Source organism: Bos grunniens, chromosome 4, assembly GCF_055505025.1.
Source record: "Bos grunniens cultivar Pamir isolate PY7600 chromosome 4, Bosgru_T2T1.0, whole genome shotgun sequence".
In the NCBI taxonomy this organism is placed as follows: domain Eukaryota; kingdom Metazoa; phylum Chordata; class Mammalia; order Artiodactyla; family Bovidae; genus Bos; species Bos grunniens.
This window is the reverse complement of record NC_141168.1, coordinates 114,852,675-114,873,127: the sequence shown is the minus strand read 5'-3', so window position 1 is coordinate 114,873,127 and position 20,453 is coordinate 114,852,675. Positions and strand designations below refer to the sequence as shown.

Sequence of the window (20,453 nt, the reverse complement as noted above, 5' to 3'; positions counted from 1 at the left end):
GACACTTTTTAAAAACATGGTCTCACAGAAAAAAATAAATTGCAACCATTTTCAACTTCATGAAAATTGAGGGAGGAGGATAGTGAATGGTGATAAAAGGTACAGCTGAAAAAATAAACATGATTCCATCTGGGTGGAAGAAATTCTCATCTCCATAATCTCAGATCCCATACCCTGGCTGTCAATTTCACATCTCCGGTTTCCTTTCCTGCCCTTCCCAGCCTCCTCTGCTGCTTCTGGGAAGGGGACAAAGTCTTTGGTCTCAGGACGTTGCAGGATGCAACGTGGCGCACTATTGGAATTCACTGTCTTCTAAGGCTTTGAAGCAGTCTCTTCAAATCAGCTAGAGCCCCTTGCTCCCTGATCCTCCTCTGTGAGCTGCATCCTGGCTTCCTACTTCATGCCCGTGGGTTTCACCTTCCAGGGACTCTCATTTGCTTCCAGCCTCAGTGCCACCAGACTTGGCTCTTCCTCTAGTTTGCCTCCAGGATTGCATTTGCACACAATGGCTTTGAGGTGCCCAGAGGCATGAAGGGAAGGTCTGGGATGGCTCAGGCAGTGCCTCCTGCCTGACAGTCCCTGTTCATCACACACCTGCCTGTGATGCCCATCAACGGCGGGGGCTGTGCCAGGCCTGGAAGGACAGAGAGGGACAGACTCCAACCTGCTGGGTTCCTCTTCCAGACCCCGGTTCCCCTGCTCTCCAGACACCAGCAGGATGTCCCTGAACCTGATGCAGCTCTGACACCCGAGTAAGCACAGACCTGGCAAGACAGTCACATGTCCCGGGTCCCAACCACCCACGCTTGCATTCACCTTGGCTGTAAAGTTGGGGGTTCCTACAACTCCTTCCCCTGCTCCTTCAGGTTTGACAGTTGGCTAGAACAACTCATTTATATTTAGTGGTGTATTATAAGGACCTGAATGAATGGCTCATGGAAGGGATGTCTACGACAAGGCAGGGGTGGGATTGGGGGGCACAGAGCCCCAGTACCTGCCTGGCATGGGTCCCTCCCAGCCTGCCCATGTGGTTCAGCTGCCCCAAAGCTCTCTGCGCCCCATCGTGTAGGGGTTTAAGGAGTCTTTCCCATATACAGGTATGACTGATTAAATCACTAGCCGTTGGTGATGATCTATCTCAAGTCCTTTCTCGGAGATCAGGGGGCAGAATTCAAACTTCTGCCCTTCCAATCAAGACTTAGTTTCCTGGCAGCCAACCTGGACCCTGAAGCCACCCAGTTGCCCAGGCTTGATCCCATCCAGCTGTTGTCCCAAGGGTTTCAGGAGCTGGGTGCCAGAACCAGGGACAAAGGCTAACTACTTATTTTTTTTATTATACCATGCCTCCCCCACTGCAGGGGCCCAGGGCTCTGGAGGTTAATGTGTGTTGCAGGCTAGGGAAGGGGCATGCACATTCTGGGTGGGGGTGTTAGGAAGGGTGTCAGGGAGCAGTAGGCCCCAACTGAGCCGGGAGGAGAAAGCGCAGGAGGAGAGGACCCTAAGATGCCTCCTCATTAAGTCCTGTTGCTTATTGTCTCGAACCAGGGTGAAAAAGAGGACAGACCTGACCGGAGCCTTCAGGCTGGACCCAGTCTATCTGAGGCACAGCCACCAGGACTCAGGTGAGCTGGGCCCAGCTTCCTCCAGTCTGTTCCCATCACGGCCGCGGCCGCAGCGTCCGGGAGCCAGGGTCAAGCATCACAGCCACAGTCCTGGGGGGCCGGGGCAGAGCCGGGCAGACTGCACACGAGTTTGAGCAAACTCTGGGAGATGGTGAAGGGCTGGGAAGCCTGGCGTGCTGCAGTCCATGAAGTCGCAAAGAGTCAGGAACAACGTAGCAACTGAGCAACAGCAGCTGACACCATCAGGGCAGAAAAGGAAAGGAAGACGTGGGCCAAGGGCCAGGGAAGAGGATGTGGGCGAGGCTGGGGTGGGATCGACACGTGAATGTGATCTCTAAAAATTAAGTCTCTCCGTTAAAAAAAAAATCATGATTACTTGAGATCCAGACAAGATAAGATGCATGAGGCGACCCGCACAGACGCGCTGTCCACTGTGCCCGTTCATGGTCATACACAGGCTGGGGAGCTTATTTATTAATACTCGCCTGTCTGTCCCCGTAAGACTCAGCCTCCAGGTGGGAGGGGGCTCTCTCACTCCCCAACCCGCAGAGTCCCCGGCTGGTGCCATGCTGACCACTGTGAGCCCCAGGAAGGAAGGACAGGCTGAGTCTGGGAACTCGTGCCAGCTTCTCCTCAAGTTTCCTCGGATGACAGAGGACACCAGGGATCACTCGACCCCACCCTCCCCCTAAAGAGTGGGAATGGATGGGTTGGAAACTGAGGCAGCTTTGGTGATGGTGGCAGGAGCACTGAGCAGCAGGGATGGAAGTCAGGGCACAGCCCGTTCCCTCCTGCCCAGACCCCACCCTGTGCTATCTCCATGGGAAGATCAGACCTGCGTTCACCTTCCTAACATTCCCCACCATCTCATGGAGCACATCAGTTGCAAACACTCACCCTCTGATTAGGTTTGCTCAGAACTTAAAACTGCTCTAAAAAATAAACTCTAGTTTTTTGTAATGGCATTGGCATGAAGCCGTGAGGAATTATGACCCAACTGTCAAAAACTCTTCTATTTAAAAGTGCATTTCATGTTTGAATGATGAAAACCTCAGTGATCATGACATCTTGCAAAATGCTGCTCTTCAACAATGAAGGAATTCTCAGAAATCCCCTGGCGGTCCAGTGGTTAGGACCCATTGCTTTCACTGCCAGAGCCCTGGTTCCATCCCTGGTCAGGAAACTAAAAGCCTGCAAGCCACAGAAAGAGTTTGAGCCAAAGGCAACTGAGTAAAGTTTATTACTCCAGGAATTTCTTTAAAGTAATTTTACTCTATGTTTAAGGAAAGGCAGTTTCTGACTGACAAAACAGCTATGGCTGTTAGAGATGAACAACCTGAGTTATTTGTGTTTTTTCCCCTTAAAAACTATGAATCAATGAAAGCAATGACCTATTTTGTGTTTAGCAGGTAAACCACCCAAAATCAGCTTTAAACTTCTATGGCCAGTGGATGTAAGGGTGTATTTTATCTGATATAGTATATCACTCACCTGCTAATCTTCCTGTAATTTTAAGTGAAATATGTTTAGAGTGTTTCAAAAGCCTTCCTACTCAAAAAAGAAATCTCTTCATTATTTAACTGTCAAAAACAAGACCGCTCAGGTCTGCGCACATGGCCCTGCTCTTCACCCCTCACACTGCAGCCCCCGAGGCTGTGGCCACGACCCTCCTGCGGGTCTGGGGGACTCCTCCCCCAACACTTGGGTCCGGGACAAATGTCCTCCCAGACCTCTCCCCATGAGCCAGGCCCCTCCGCTCAGTCATCTCCCCCTTGCATCTCCCCACGGCTCCTTCACTGGTCACTTGTCTGTCACTAGAACCAACGATCCCTGGAGTGGGGGGACTCGCACTGCTGCTCCTAGACTGGTCAGTGCCCTGGCAACAGCATTAGGAGTGATGGTGGCCCCCACGTGTTCCCACGTTTGCTTTTCACTTTTATAGACATTGTTTCATTGGACTTGTGCCAGAGAGCAACCAAAAAACGTGGGATTTTTTATTTTGAGGACAGAAATTTCTGTCACAAAACAGATAATAGGAAAATAGTAGTCATACCGGGTATATAGATTTTCAAATCAATTCTTTCATTACAAAAACTGTACATCTGGACAATAGAAAAGAGGTGGGCCAGAAGCATACCCCTGAATTTAACCCTCCACCCAGATGTTGATCCTGTTAATATGTGGCTGTGTTTCTCACCAGTCTTCTTATATGCATTGTTTGGTTTTATTGTTTTTACTACATGCAGATTTAGAAGCTGCTCACCCCACTTACATCTTAAGTAGTTTAAAGACATACTAGGAAAGGCACTGCCAAAGAATGTTCAAACTACTGCACAATTGCACTCATCACATGCTAGCAAAGTGATGCTCAAAATTCTCCAAGCCAGGCTTAAACAGTACGTGAACTGTGAACTTCTAGATGTTCAAGCTGGTTTTAGAAAAGGCAGAGGAGCCACACATCAAATTGCCAACATCCATTGGATCATCGAAAAAGCAAGAGAGTTCCAGAAAAACATCTACATCTGATTTATTGACTATGCCAAAGCCTTTGACTGTGTGGATCACAACAAACTGTGGAAAATTATGAAAGAGATGGGAATACCAGACCACCTGACCTGCCTCTTGAGAAATCTTTAAGCAGATCAAGAAGCAACAATCAGAACTGGACATGGAACAGCAGACTGGTTCCTAATCAGGAAAAGAGTATGTCAAGGCTGTATATTGTCACCCTGCTTATTTAACTTATATGCAGAGTACATCATGAGAAATGCTGGGCTGGATGAAGCACAAGCTGGAATCAAGATTGCTGGGAAAAATATCAATAACCTCAGATATGCAGATGACACGACCCTTATAGCAGAAAGCAAAGAAGAACTAAAAAGCCTCTTGATGAAAGTGAAAGAGGAGAGTGAAAAAGTTGGCTTAAAAGTCAACATTCAGAAAACTAAGATCATGTCATCCAGTCTCATCACTTCATGGCAAATAGACAGGGGAAACGGTGACAGACTTTATTTTTGAGGCTCCAAAATCACTGCAGATGGTGACTGCAGCCACAAAATTAAAAGACACTTGCTCCTTGGAAGAAAAGTTATGACCAAGCTAGACAACATATTAAAAAGCAGAGACATTACTTTGCCAACAAAGATCCATCTAGTCAGGGCTATGGTTTTTCCAGTAGTCATGTATGGATGTGAGAGTTGGACTATAAAGAAAGCTGAGCGTTGAAGAGTTGATGCTTTTGAACTGTGGTGTTGGAGAAGACTCTTGAGAGTCCCTTGGTCTGCAAGGAGATCCAACCAGTCCATCCTAAAGGAGATCAGTCCTGGGTGTTCATTGAAAGGACTGCTGCTGAAGCTGAAACTCCAATACTTTGGCCACCTGGTGCGAAGAACTAACTCATTAGAAAAGACCCTGATGCTGGGAAAGATTGAAGGTGTGAGAAGGGGACGACAGAGGATGAGATGGTTGGATGGCATCACCAACTAGATGGACATGAGTTTGAGTAAGCTCCTGGAGTTAGGGATGAACAGGGAAGCCTGGCGTGCTGCAGTCCATGGTGTCTCAAAGAGTCTGACACGACTAAGCAACTGAACTGAACTGAGGCATGTGGGATGTAGTAAGTAGTCCACAGTGTAAGTGACACCATCATCGGGACTTGCTGCTGGAGAGGGCTTTAGCATTCTTTATGTTAACAGGAAACACTTGTACCAGGCAGCACCTAGTTGGACCAGGTCTTCAGCCAGTCCTCGGGGAAGCAGGTTCTCTGGGACACAGGCTCCATCTCCAACCACGGTGTTCAGCTGTAGAAGCTTCTGATCTGACTCCTCTTCTTTAAGGCTTCTTATCGCACAGTCCAGTGGAATTTTCTGCAATGATGGATGTGTCCTGTGGTTCTGTGCTGTCCCATGTGGCAGTCACTAGCCACAGGTGGCTTTTGAGCACTGGCAATGTGGCTGCTGTGACTGAAGAGTTGTCTTAGTTTTCTGAATTGTAATTCAGTGTAAACTGACTAGTGACTATCAGGATGGGGCAGGGACCTGAACTCGGCAGTGTTTCATTCATCCTCCTTTACAACATCACCTTCTTACTGGGTGTTTATTACCTGCCAAGGACACTCTTGGGTGCTGTTACCTCTGATGACTGCTGTTGGTGTTTGTTAATGAGCCTGTTCCAAGGGGCATGAAGAGAAGAAAAGCATCATTTGGGAATTGACTTAGGCTGCGTGACTTATGGCTTCCACTCGGGGTACCAGATGAAATGAGGAGGTTGAGCCCTGCAAAATGGCCCTGCATATTCCTCTGTTACTATAACTGTACTGTGATCCTAACTGGTATGATCCTAATCCATCTGGTCTCTCCAGCTGTCAGCTGGGAAGTCCTAACAAGCTGCAATTTTAGGTTTTCCTGTAAATGTAAGGCAGACCCGTGCGCCCAGTGGACCAAGCACATTTTACCAGGGTGGGTGGAGGATTGTGGCAGGTGGACAGCCAGGACGACACTGGAGGATCAGATTGCAACACACAGCTTTCTAATTCCCACCTGATGGCTGTGCCCAAGATTCCCATGTGGAGACTCCCGACTGCGAGATTCTTCATCCGCTGTTCTTCCCTATACACAGCTTTGACTTTACTGCTTTTGGCACGAGAGGAGACCTAAATGCAAACGAGGCCTTGTTCATAACCCCTGTGAAGCCAACTCGGAAGATACTCACTGGGTATTTACACAGCTCCAGAATCCGGACTAAGAAAGGAGAACACGGAGATAAACTCCCATCAAAAGTTTGATGTTTTTTACATTCAAATCACTTCTGTATCACAAATTCACCTTCCCACACATGAATGAATGGATGCTGAAGACTTCACAGAGTCTGAATGCCAATTTACCCCAGGGCACAGAAGAAATCTCAGATTTCCCTGGTTGTGTAACTGCAGAAAGTGAAATGAGTGGGAATCCACTGCTAATTCAGCATTTCCTCTTGTGCTTTGCTCTCTGGAACCCCCTTGAATCTGATACCTTGGGGAATCACCTCAAAGAACACCCAGCCCCTGCCCTCAGTGGTCTCTGGTCTGGTTCAAGAGATGATGGAAAAGAATGAGGCAGGTAATTGACCCATGTGTCTAATGGTTCCTTTTTTCTTTCTCCTTTGCAGGGCTTATCACTGACTACAGGGTAAGTGGGAGAGTTATCTTCCCAAGTCCAGGTCCAAGGTCATCTAAACTGTGAGTGCCGTGTGGGGCCGTCCCGGGCTGTCACTCCTGCTGCCTCCCGGTCCTCTTGGAACTAGGGTCCCGCAAGAGGACACCCTCCAACTGGGTCCTCCCTAGCAGTCTGGCCAGGCAGGGGGCAGCTGCACTGAGCCCACTGACAGCGGATGTGAGGTTTGGATGGAATGCTGCTGCCCCTGCCCATATTCCTCTGTGAGGCAGAGAAGTATCCTCAGGTCATGTGGGCCCTGTGTTCCTCGCTCAGGCTGTGTGCCTGAGCCACCATTCCCAGAGCAGCGGGAGAACAGGGTCAGGGGACATCAGAAGTCCGCAGACGGCAGCCCTCATGTCGAGCCTCCTTCCCCAGGCAGGAGCACTGTGCTGCTGTGGTGCTGCTCTGAGCTGGGAGCGAAGCTGGGAGCGAAGCTGGGAGTAAAGTGGCTAAAAGAGCAGCCCTCTCCTCCCCGGACTTACGTCTGGTCAGGGCTGGGGGGAAAGCCTGGGTGCACAGGCCCTGCTCCCGGGGACGCTGGCCCAGTCCCACCTCAGGCCCCAGAGAGGCAGGGACAGCATTTTAGGGTGACGCGGAATGAACACAGTTACACTGCGTGCATGTTTACCCTCATGCCATAGAGATTAATTTCCCCTCGCTATCCTTTCCAGTGTTCGATTTCATTCACACTTTGGTTTCTCGGAGGCTGCCGGGGAGTGCAGCAGCCTGTAAGCAAGGGGCCACTGGGCTCTAGTTAGTTAGTTACTCAGTGGGGCAACAGTGGGTTTTCTAAAAAGGCATAGGAGGTTAATTTTTACCAAGATTCCCCAACAGCTTGCAAACGTACAGCTACACAGAGGACAGCGGGCGTCAGTGGGCACGACTGGGGCTCTCTGGCCTGGCGCATCATTAGCCCCTAGATGCCTGCTTTCTCATGGATAAAACAGAGCTACTAACCTGTGCTCCCAGCACGGTTAGGAAGATAAAGTGAGACGGCCTGTGCATCCACACAGTGCCTGCTGTAAACAGCAGAGCTACTAACCCGTGCTCCCAGCACGGTTAGGAAGATAAAGTGAGACGGCCTGTGCATCCACACAGTGCCCGCTGTAAACAGCAGTGACACTGTGCTGGATGCTTCTGCACCTCAATCTTGGACCCGCGTTTCTCTTTGCAACTCGAGAAGCTTCTGCGGAACCCCTGGTGCTTTCATTGCAGTTCAGAAGTGGGGTGCAATGGCCAGGGGTGCACTCCCTAGAGCAGCAGTGCCCCCCAAGCCTGCTGTGCCCCTCATGCAGCCACCCTGCACCCCAACCCCCTGAGTGGCATTGCCCCCTGCCCAGCAGGAAGTTCGTCTCTGGGCTCTGCGGGCAGCCAGCGGAGAACGAAGGTGGAGAGAAACCCCCTGTGCTCCCCATCTCCTTTAGAAGCTCCAATAGGAAGTGGCCATGTAAAATCAGGATGGTTTTATCTTTATCTTCCCAAATGTCCCTGCACCCTGTCCCCTCTGTGTCCACTCCTGCTCGCTTTGGTACCTTGACAACATTGGAGAGTGTCACACCCGGGCAGCTGACAAATGCAGGAAAACTCAGGAAGGCTCGTCCGACGTCCCACGTGTTCCATGGCGGCTTGCGGGGCAGGAAGAAGATGCATGTCGCTCTAGAGAATGGTGTCATGGGGCATGTGCAGCAGAGGGCATGGGGATCTGCTGCGCCCTTCTTGTTTCCTGTAGGCAGAGAAATCAGTGAAGTTCCCCCTCCCACCCCTCCTGGGTTGTAGGCCCGAGGGGCCACACTCCCCGATCTGCTCTCAGTGGCATCTGAGCCCGACACTGGTCTGGTCCCTGCACACTCCACAGGCATCTCAGAGCTTTGTAAAGAGAGCTTCTGGCTGCAGCGCTCACTCCTCTGCTGTCAGCTTTGCCCTTGTGGCAGCCAGAGGGTTGGTCTCCAGGGAACTAACTGCCTTCAGGAGAAACAAGCCAGTCCACGAGTTGAAAAGGAAGCCGGCCCTTGGCACAGTCCTCACCGAGCTGCCGTCTTGTGTCTGATTTCAGCACTGGCAGCTGCCGCTGGGCCGGAGGTTCCGCTCTTTGAAGATGTGGTTTGTTTTTAGGATGTATGGAGTCAAGGGACTGCAGGCCTATATCCGCAAGGTGAGTGTGCTGTCATTATTTATCCAGCTGACATTAGGGAGGTCTTAGACCTGAGAGATGAAGTAAGATGTTGTCAAGCAGGGCACAGGAAACTGAGCGGCTAAGCACAGCACAGCGCAGTGTGTGTAAGTGAAGTCGCTCAGTCGCGTCCGACGCTGCGCGACCCCACGGACTGCAGCCCGCCAGGCTCCTCCATCTGTGGGATTCTCCAGGCAAGAGTACTGGAGTAGGTTGCCATTCCCTTCTCCAATAGCAGTATGTATACCCTGCTCTTTTCCTTTTTGAAGCAACTGAGGAAGCAGGCCAGCGGAGACCCGCTCACTTAGCTGGCTGTGGACGGCCTGCCAGTTTCCAGCCGGTCCTCTGGTGCTGGTGTCCTCAGCTGTGGCCCCAACCTGACGGACGGAGGCCCTCAGGCTGCACGGGAGCGTGCAGAGGTGCCAGGTGCAGCCCTGCAGAGGTGCCAGGCGGCTGCGGGCAGGGCGAATGGCTCCAGGCCCCTCCCTGTGGCAGAGTGCGTGGAGCGAGCGCCGGCTCGGCCCCACGGCGCCATGCACACCTGCACCCTTCTGGCTCACGAGGCTGCTGGGGGCTGTAAAGGGTCTGGAGCATCTCTGTGGGAAGAGAACTGGGAAAGGACATGGAAGCGGGCCCGTGAGTTCTCCCGTGGGGAGCCTGTGCTCAGAAGCTGAATGAAGATTCAGCTGCTCTGGGGAAAGAAGGCAAAGCACAAGTAGTTCATCTCACGAGGGTGATTCCCGCTGGAAGCTCCGGGAAGCAAGCGCTTCGGGATTCCCTGAGGGGGACCAACTGACCTAGGGGCCCTCCTAGGAGCCAGAAACACCCCGGCAGGTGACCGGCTCCCCAGGATCCAGCTTGAGGGGATCCCCTGCCAGCAGTCTCTGGAGCCCTCTAGTGGCACCAGATCCATCACCGCCTGGGGACCCCTCATGTAAACGGTGGTGTTTCTCATACATATGGAATCTAGAAAAATGGTACAGAGGAACCTATTTGCAGGGCAGGAATAGAGATACAGACAGAGGACACAGTGGGGAGAGGGGAGGGGGGACGAATCGGGAGATTAGGACTGACATACACACACTACCACGTGTGCAATAGACAGCTAGTGGGAAGCTGCTGTTCAGTGCAGGGAGCTCAGCTCAGTGCCCTGCGATGGCCTGGAGGGGTGGGCTGCAAGGGAGGGAGGCTCCAAGGGAGAGGAGATAGGTACACATATGGCTGATTCACGTTGTTTTACAGCAGACACTAACACAGCATTGTGAAGCAACTATATTCCAAAAAAAAAAAAAATGATGTTTCTGTCCCAACACTTTGAGCAATGCGACCTCTGCTCAGACGCTCCCTGGATAGCTGTTAGTGAGCCCGACACTGGATGCCGGGGTTCAGGATGAGCTCCATGGGCACTGAGACCTGGGTGAGCTGGTTCTCAGATCACATACTGTGTGAACCAGCTCTTGGTCTCTGTAAACACCTCCATGTTTAGTTCGGGCTGGTTCGGGGAGAGGCAGCAGCCTGGGGCTGATGAGGGTCTCACTATGGCAGCAGATGCTGTGGAACAACAAACAGCTGCAGAGCGGGAGCTCTGGTGCTGGGCAACTGCGTTAGAACCAGCCTCAGTCTCCTGGTCTGCAGAATGGGCATGATTGTGGTGTTATTGGGCTTCCCAGGTGGTGCTAATGATAAAGAATCCACCTGTCAACACAGGAGATGCAAGAGATGCGGGTTAGATCCATGAGTCAGGAAGCTCCCTTGGAGGAAGAAATGGCAATGCACTCCAGTACTCCAGTATCCTTGCCTGGAGAATCCTATGGACAGAGGAGCCTGGCAGGCTAAGGTCCATGGGGTCACAAAGAGCTGGACTCAAGTGAAGCGACTGAGCATGCCCCTACACCATGGGCCAGCACCAGGAGAGGATGGTGAAGTGCCCAGCTCCCCAGCTGATGTTGTCCGCTCTCTCTCTTCAAAAGTGTGTGTGCTTGTGCTCAGCTGTGACCGACTCTTTGCAGCCCCATGAACTGTAGCCCGCCAGGCTCCTCTGTCCATAGGATTCTCCAGGCACAAATACTGGAGTGGGTTGCCATGCCCTCCTCCAGGGGATCTTCCCATCCCAGGGATCGAACCCACGTCTCTTCTGTCTCCTGCATTGGCAGGCGCATTCTTTACCACTAGCGCCACCTCTCTTCTGAAAAGTTGAAATCCCTCCTGACAACATTTAGCCTAAAATTCTAAAAGATGGGGTGTGATGAACACAGTCCTCTGAGCAGAAGACAAGAGGTGTTTTTCGGAAGACGGTGGCCCCTTTCTCCTGGTAACAAGTTTCTCACCCTCTGTGGGGACAGCCGGGACGTGGGTGACATCGATGCTGGAAGAAAATGGTTAAAGCTTAGTAATGAGTTACAGATGCATGGTCTGATACTGTTCTCTAGGTGGTGAAGTTCTGAATCAAATCGTGACAAGAGACTCAGACAAATGTCTCTTCCCTTTCCAGCATGTCCAGCTGTCCCATGCATTCGAGGCATTGGTGCGCCAGGACACCCGCTTTGAAATCTGTGCAGAAGTCATTCTGGGACTGGTCTGTTTCCGGCTAAAGGTATGTCTAAGTCGACTTCATTGTCTGCGTTTTCTTGACTGGGACGAGAGGAAGCGGTCATTCATTACATCCATCCACACATTGACTGAGCTCCCCAGAGACCTTGCATTGCTCCCCACCAGTTCTCCAGTCTGCTGGTCCCAGCTCCCGAGCCTGACTTCCCGCAACCCCCACCCTTCTCCCTGGTACTCGGACTCCCTGCCCGTGTGTACCTGGGAGGAGAGTGCTGGACATTTTCCCCGTCAATCCAGCTGTACCACTGGAATCCTTGAAGGACTCAGCCATGCATGGGCTCACCGGCCCAAGCGTGGTCCCTGGACCAGCACTGCATCACCTGGGAGCCTGCGAGGAGCCAGTCTCGGCTCACTTGGGACCCGCTGACTTGCACCCTGTATGCCCCCCAGCTGCTGGTGCAACAGGGGTTTGAGGGGCGCTGTTCCCTGGGGCTCTGTGGTTCTGCCGTCTGAGGGTGTCAGGCACGTGTGCTGAGAATCACAACCATGTTTTCCACAGGTGCCAAGGGGCACTGCTCACACAGGCCCTTATCAACCAGCCTCATGTGGAGAAAGCCATTACCTTAGCTCTAACGCCCTGACCACTCTCTGACTATCTTGCCATTTGCAGACTCGAACCTGTCCACAGGCCTCCATGTTCAAGTACATAAAGGGAAGCAGGAGAAAGCACCATGGACTCAGTTGCCTTGCTAAGGTGCTGCCCATCCACACGTGGCCCTGGTCTTCCCCTTTCCTTCCCCACACCGATTCTTCAGGCTTTGAGGCCTGCTGAGAACCACTCATGCAAAAACCTGGAAGCAAGAGGGTAGAGTCCTGACACAAAAGCTGTCAGAGGGCTGTGAGCCTCACACAGTAACACCTGAGCACAGGAGGGAAGGGCATCACACACACACCTAAGCACAGGAGGGCAGGGCATCACAGACACACCTGAGCACAGGAGGGCACAGCATCACAGAGACACCTGAGCACAGGAGGGCAGGGCATCACAGAGACACCTGAGCACAGGAGGGCAGGGCATCACAGACACACCTGAGCACAGGAGGGCAGGGCATCACACACACACATGAGCACAGGAGGGCAGAGCATCACAAGACACCTGAGCACAGGAGGGCACAGCATCACAGAGACACCTGAGCACAGGAAGGCAAGGCATCATAGAGACATCTGAGCACAGGAGGGCAGGGCATCACAGAGACACCTGAGTGCAGGAGGGCAGGGCATCACACACACGCCTGAGCACAGGAGGGCAGAGCATCACACACACGCCTGAGCATAGGAGGGCAGAGCATCACACACACGCCTGAGCACAGGAGGGCAGAGCATCACACACACACATGAGAACAGGAGGGCAGAACATAACAGAGACACCTGAGCACCTGACGGTAGAGCATCACAGACACACCTGAGCGCAGGAGGGCAGGGCATCACAGAGACACCTGAGCACAGGAGGGCAGGGCATCACAGAGACACCTGAGGACAGGTGGGCAGGGCATCACACACACACCTGAGCGCAGGAGGACAGAGCATCACAGAAACCCCTGAGCACAGGAGGGCAGGGCATCACACACACAGCTGAGCACAGGAGGGCAGAAGTCTCCTCTGGTGCTCGGCGCAGGGCCCAGAGGGTGAGCAGAGTTGTGATTCCGTCTGTGCTGGTGTTCACAGCAAATGTGCTGTGATGTGTTTGCCATCATGCAGTTGTTTTTGTTTTTACCGCCAGTGTTATTGAAAGATTTTAATTTTTTTAGTTTTTTGCAGTTTTATTGAGATATCATCCCCATACCATACTCTCTGTCTATATAAAGTATACATTTCTTTGATGTCTAGCCTGTCCCTGGGGTTGCACCGCCATCCCCACAGTCTAGCTTGAGAACATCTTCATTCTCCCCCAGAGAAGCCCCAGCCCCATCCCTAGGGCCATGGATCTACTTCTCTCTGTGGATCTGTCTGCTCCAGACATTTGTGTTAACGGGATCATCACTGTGCTGGCTTCTGTGACTGGCTTCTTTCAACGAGCACCATGTTGTCAAAGTCAAGACTTTTATTTTCTCCTCCCCATTTACTTGGGCAAACCTACCTGCATGTCCCTTCCCGCCCCGCAAGCCTAGGGGCTCCTCAGAAAGCGAAACGTTTCTTCTGTGAAACTTGTTACTTCTATTGCATGAATCCAGTTTCTCTTTGAGGAAGCATGCTGTGCAGGCATTATCGCTCCTTTCCTGCCTCCGCATCTACCATCTTGCTGCTTTTCTTTGCCCAGTTGCTGTCTGCTCTGGATGTCAAGTCTCCACTGTTGCTACTGTTGTTACACCTCAGACTGCTTTCTGTCTTTGCGTCTGTTTAGTAGAAAACAAATCTTGTCCGATCCATTTGAAAATGGTGAGCAAAGTTTTTTCCCGAGTTGCTTGCTTTTATTTCCTGCGTTTGGCACTTTCAGGCGTTTGCTCTTCCGTTACGTCTTTATGGTGAAGTTCCATCCTTTCAAAGCATCATTCCCACCCTCTCACCCTCATCCTGGAGCGGAACCGGCCCTAACTGGATCTGGTGTGCAGCAGCAGTTCCTAGGTGGCCTTGGGCCCACACGCTGTCCACAGGCCACTGGTCAGAGCCTCACGCCAGTCGGCGACCTGCAGACTCTGCAGAGACGTGAGGCCCAGGTCCCGCCTCCAGCCGACCAGGACTTTTCTCTTCCCACTGTGCTCCCTGCTCTCAAGATGGACAAGAACAGGACAGTCTCCCACGCTGGCCCCACGTGCCGGCCCTCTACATCAACCATGAGGCGTGTGGGGCTGGAGTGACTGCCTGGGGACAGAACGAAGGCTGAGAGGTGGGCGGGGATGCGAAGGAGAACCGGACCGACCAGACGGGAGGGGCACGGCCCCCAGTCTGTAACACATGCCCCCTGTCTGGTCCTCTCGGTGTGGGGCGCGGGCCCCCGGCCCCCCGTCCAAGGCTGGTGGGCTGCTCCCCTCCAGAGGGGGGCCACTGGCGGTCCTTCGGTCCATAGTTCAAGGACAGTTTTCCAACACTCCAGCCAGAAGCTGACTATCAACGCTTCATTTTCTACACAGCAATTGCCTACATAGGAAGGAGTTCCATTGTGAGGATGCATTCACTGAGTTTAGTCTGTATGTAGGTTTAGTGAAATTAGCCTAGGCACCCAACTAACACAGTCAGCTATAGAGTACTGTACTGTAATAGGTTTGTAACTTTTCACACAAATATTACATTAAAAAATAAAAAAATAGAGAAAACCTCTCTGATCTCATAGTACAGGAGCTTGAACAGCACGGTAGGCCCAGGTGTAGCGCCACTGCTTCTGTGCTTGCTTCCAGACTTCCTGGGCGTGAAATAAAGATACCTCCCTGCCGCACTCTGATCCCCTGGGAAAGGGAAAGGCTACCCACTCCAGTGTTCTGGCCTGGAGAATTCCGTGGGCTGTATAGTCCATGGGGTCGCAAAAGTCAGACACGAGTGAGTGACCTTCACTTCACTCACCTACTGCACTGTACCCACGACTGTGCAGCAAAGGACCCAAGAGCACAGCCTGCAGAGCATGCAGGCACGCGACACGGTGCACCACACACGCTGACGTGAGAGTGAATGCACACTCTCATCTTGGAAATTTCACAACTTCAAGGTTCGTATGCAGGAGACTTACTGTATTGTGAGATTTCTTCTGTATGTTTCCATGCCCTGGTGCCATTATACAGTTCTGCTGTTTAAGCTCATCAGTTCAGTCGGTCAGTCGTGTCCGACTCTTTGCGACCCCATGAACGGCAGCCCGCCAGGCCTCCCTGTCCATCACCATCTCCTGGAGTTTACTCAAACTCAGGTCCATTGAGTCGGTGATGCCATCCAACCATCTCATCCTCTGCCGTCCCCTTCTCCTCCTGCCCCCAATCTCTCCCAGCATCAGGGTCTTTTCAAATGAGTCAGCTCTTTGCATGAGATGGCCAAAGTATTGGAGTTTCAGCTTCAACATCAGTCCTTCCAATGAACACCCAGGACTGATCTCCTTTAGGATGGACCAGTTGGATCTCCTTGCAGTCCAAGGAACTCTCAAGAGTCTTTTCCAACACCACAGTTCAAAAGCATCAATTCTTCGGCGCTCAGCCTTCTTCACAGTCCAACTTTCACATCCATACATGACTACTGGAAAAACCATAGCCTTGACTAGACGGACTTTTGTTGACAAAGTAATGTCTCTGCGTTTTAATATACTGTCTAGGTTGGTCATAACTTTCCTTCCAAGGAGTAAGCATCTTTTAATTTCATGGCTGCAATCACCATCTGCAGTGATTTTGGAGCCCAGAAAAATAAAGTCAGCCACTGTTTCCACTGTTTCCCCATCTATTTGCCATGAAGTGATGGGACCAGATGCCATGATCTTTGTTTTCTGAATGTTCAGCTTTAAGCCAACTTTTTCACTCTCCTCTTTCACTTTCATCAACTTTCTGCCATAAGGGTGGTGCCATCTGCATATCTGAGGTTATTGATAAGCTCATCAACTTACAGGTAACAGTCTACGAAGCTTCCTTTTTTCTCTGTAAACCTGGGTCACAGAAGGCTCACCTTTTGGCAACGCTGGAACAGGAGGAATTGTGCAGGGGAGGCAGCCCTCTCTCGGGCCCACGTCACGGTTACTTAGTTGAATTTTTTATGACTGCGAATGAAAGGCCTGTGGTGAGGTGGCTCTCCCGCTGACCTGGGACTGTATCACCCAACACCTACCTGGCTTCGTGTTGCACATTTGAGCCTCCAAAGATTTGAGTACTGCCTTTCTCAATCTGCAGGGTTCCAACAAACTGAACGAAGCTCTTCTGGAAAGCATAAACAGTGCCAAAAAAATCCACTTGGTCCCTTGTTCCCTGAGAGACCGGTTCGTGCTGCGCTTCGCCATCTGCTCACGCACAGTGGAGCTGGCCCACGTACAGCTGGCCTGGGAGCACATCCAGGAGATGGCGGCCACAGTGTTAAGAGCACAGGGGGAGGAAAAGGCAGGTAAGCCGCCCTGTGGGGCCGAATTCCCTCCACCCTAAAGAGAGGGAGAGAGAACCAGCCCTGTCTGGTCTGGAGAAGTAGAGGGAACATACCACATAGGGAGTCTTTAGAAACTTCTATGGATTTCTCCTTTGTACTCTTTTATTTGAGACTATCAGTCATGCATCTCTGTAATATCCCCTCAGCTTTCTTTAGTGTTCCCCCAACTTACAATCATAGCAACTTATAAACTGGCAAATGGTAGATAAATGAAAATGGGTGAAAACACTCAAAAAGGAATTTGACATGACTGCTGGTTTGCTGTCAGAAAGGACCAAGTTCATGTTGATTTAGAGAAAGAAAATGTTAAACTATTGTGCATCAGTTATAGAAACCCTGAAGACAGTGGGCAGGTGACTTGTAAGAAAAGCATCTGCACAAACACAGCGTTGACAACAAGTTGGAATAATGTCTGTTGAACTGCAAGGATCTTTAGAGCCTTGGCATTAGGTTATTTTATGAATGTCATTCCACTGGAGTTTTTCCACCACTTTGATTTCTTTCTTTTTCCTTTTGCCCCACTTGGGGGAGGTAGGTGGTAGGAGCTTCTGCTTTTCCTTCTTTTTTATATTAAACAAATAAGAGATTTATATCTCTCTGAAAAGAGCAATTCATGGGGATGCAAACAGTCGGACACAAGTAAGTAACTAAACTGAACTGAAAAAGAGTTTAAAGAAAGGCAATCAAGGGGCAAGAGTGGGGTTTCAAGAATCATCAGGATCTCAGGATCCTTCCTTCTTGCTTCCCTGCTATTTTTAGCATCAACATAGAACATCTGTCTTATGGCCCAAAATGGTTGTTCATGCTCCAGCCATTGCATCCTCATTCCAACTTTTCTTTCTTTCATTTTCTGCTTTATGCCCATCTGTCATCATCAACAGGGGATGCAAAACCTAAATGTGTGATGGAATTAGTTTGCTGAGTGCATACAACTTGATCTTCTGGGCTCTTAATTTTAATTATGAGTACCTGAGATATTAATACTATAGGCGCAGTGGTCCTCAACCTCTAGGATCTAATGCCTGATGATCTGAGGTGGAGCTAATATAATAATTATACAAATAAGGTACACAATAAATGAAACACATTTGAATCATCCTGAAACCATCCCCCCACAAATGGTTGGTGGAAAAGTTGTCCTCAACAAAACCAGTTCCCAGTGCTGAAAAGGTTGGGGACTGCTGTGTAGTGCTCAAAAAAATCAGAAGTTAAATATTGCATTTAATTTATGTGAGAGCTCCATCCCAGGCTTCTGGCCCAAGAGGTCAGAGACCCCTCTGTCAGTGTGTGTCCTGAAATATCAGGTCCTTTTCCTGGCTCGGCAAACCCCTTTCCTAAAGGGCTGCTGCTCATAAGCTGAGGGATCACCCTTCAGGGAGCAACACCCCAGTTACAGCTTGAGCATCTCGGGAAGGTGCTGGGAAGAGGCCTATAGTTCCAGATTATTCCACTGCTCCACAATAAGCATCTCTGTGTGTGGTGGGGGTGTGTGTGTATGTAGGGGGAATAAGATAAATTCAAAGCAAAACCACACAGGCAAACACTCTAGAGGAACATTTCTGCGACTCTGTGTTTGTGTATCTTATCATGTCTTATTCCCCTATGCCTGGAACAACACAGGAGACTGTAGCTCAGAAAACTCATCTAAGCAGAGACAGGTCTCTGATAGACAAAACAGTTACCCTGGAGTTACTATGCATGTGTGCAAGAGCTATGTTGCTTCAGTCGTGTCCAACTCTTTGCGACCCCATGGACTGTAGCCCGCCAGGCTCCTCTGTCCATGGGGATTCTTCAGGCAAGAATACTGGAGTGGGTTGCCACGCCCTCCTCCAGGGGATCTTCCCTCCGGGGATCGAACCCAGGTCTCCTGTCTTTTGCATAGGCAGGCGGAATCTTTACCACTAGCGCCACCTGGGAAGCCCATGTGAAGTCGTTATTTGTTGTTTAGTCACTAAATCATGTCCGGCTCTGTGACCCCCTGGACTGAGCTTCCCTGTCCTTCACTATACTTGCCATCAATTCCAAAGGTAACAGAAAGTAAATTTTTAAAAAATGTAGGATACAATAGTAAATCACAATGCATATATGTTTTAGTCAGATTAATTAAAGTGATGAAAATCTTAATACCTTGGTTTTACTTGTGCTTATGTTTACACATGCTCAGCCATGTCTGACTTTTTGTGATCCCCATGGGCTTCAGTGCATCATGCCTCTCTGTCCATAGGATTCTCCAGGCAAGAATACTGGAGTGGGTTGCCATGCCCTCCTCCAGGGGGTCTTCCCAACCCAAGGATCAATCCCCTGTCTCCTGCATTGGCAGGCAGATTCTTTACCACTGAGTCACAGTGGAAGCCCCTTGTGCTTATGTAAGTTTATATCAAATGCAATGGTCACAGTTCTGAAGGAAAGAAGGAACTACCCTATTCCACATAAGGTAGGAAATGGGGCCAAGACTCTAGTTGGCATTAGTAAAATGTATCACAGAGAAGGGGCTTCCCAGGTGACTCAGAGGTAAAAAATCCACTTGTCAGTGAAGGAGACACAGGAGACATGGGTTCAATCCCTGTGTCAGGAAGATCCTTTGAAGAAGGAAATGGCAACCCACTCCAGTATTCTTGCCCGAGAAATCCAATGGACAGAGGAACCTGGTGGACTACGGTCCATGGGGTTGCAAAAGAGTCAGACATAACTTTGCAACAAAACAACAACAATCATAGAGAAGCCAGACTGGCAATAAAAGCTCATTTCTTCCAGTTCAAACTCTCTTCTGTTTCACAGATGGAGAAAGTATATTCCTTCTCTGTGTTCCAGGGAGGAGTATACAAAATTCTTTCACATTTTTAAAACATAGCCATATGTTCCTGTTCTTTTTTTCCCCTGTAGAGATCAAAAATTGAAATTATCTGAAGACTGGGATGAGAGGAAACTGTATCAGCCCAGCTCCTTGGAACCCAGCCTGTATGTGGCACATGCTTCTCCAGTTCAGTTCAGTGGCTCAGTCGTATCTGACTCTTTGTGACCCCATGGACTGCAGCACGCCAGGCTTTACTGTCCATCCCCAACTCCCGGAGTTTACTCAAACTCATGTTCATCAAGCCAGTGATGCCATCCAACCATCTCATCCTCTGTCATCCCCTTTTCCTCCTGCCTTCAGTCTTTCCCCAGAGTTATCCAGAAAGAATCCCATGATTGCACCTTTTCAGCCACTCATCAATGAAGAAATATTATTTGCTACAAGTTAACCTCAGTGAATATAGCTTTTCTCCATTATTTGGCTGTGACTTCTGTTGATTAAAAAATCACATGTTTCTATGCCTTTGAAGTTGTCAGTGGGGTAAAGCCTTATTGAAATATCGTCCAGGGTGATCTATGATTATGGGATATATACCTGTGGTGTTTAAATTGTCCTGTCATGTGGCTTAATGCTTAATAAACAGTGTGAAGTGTTATGCGCATTGTGTCTGATGAGCATCTTGTTCTATACCGTAGAAAATCGATTGTTATAACGTGGACTTATCCTTTCAAAACAGCTAAAGATATGACGTTCCTGGATATTTTTAAATGACATTTATTTAGTCAACAAGCATTTAGGGATTGCCTAGTATATGTCTGGTGGGCTTCCCTGTGGTGCTGGTGGTAAAGAACCTGCCCGCTAATGCGGGAGATGCAGGAGATGCAGGTTCGATCCCCTGGGTCAGAAGATTCCCTGGAGGAGGGCATGGCAACCCAGGCCAGTATTCTTTCCTGGAGAATCCCTTGGACAGAGGAGCCTGGCACTCTATGGCCCATAGGGTCTGAAAGAGTCGGACATGACTAAAG

The 20,453-nt window shown here is 50.3% G+C and overlaps 1 protein-coding gene across 3 annotated transcripts in view; it reads left to right on the top strand.

Annotated features, from left to right (window-relative positions):
- DDC (dopa decarboxylase) overlaps nucleotides 1-20,083 on the top strand; it is a 105,647-nt gene extending 85,564 nt beyond the window's left edge. For all 3 annotated transcript variants that reach the window (XM_086398015.1, XM_086398014.1, XM_086398016.1), the window contains exons 10-15: nucleotides 1,546-1,622; nucleotides 6,771-6,790; nucleotides 8,871-8,969; nucleotides 11,479-11,580; nucleotides 16,388-16,595; nucleotides 19,518-20,083. In XM_086398015.1, coding sequence (XP_086254141.1) covers nucleotides 1,546-1,622; nucleotides 6,771-6,790; nucleotides 8,871-8,969; nucleotides 11,479-11,580; nucleotides 16,388-16,595; nucleotides 19,518-19,531 — 520 coding nt within the window. In that variant the 3' untranslated portion in view covers nucleotides 19,532-20,083. The remainder of the gene's footprint in view (nucleotides 1-1,545; nucleotides 1,623-6,770; nucleotides 6,791-8,870; nucleotides 8,970-11,478; nucleotides 11,581-16,387; nucleotides 16,596-19,517) is intronic.
- The last annotated feature ends 370 nt before the right edge of the window (nucleotides 20,084-20,453 follow it).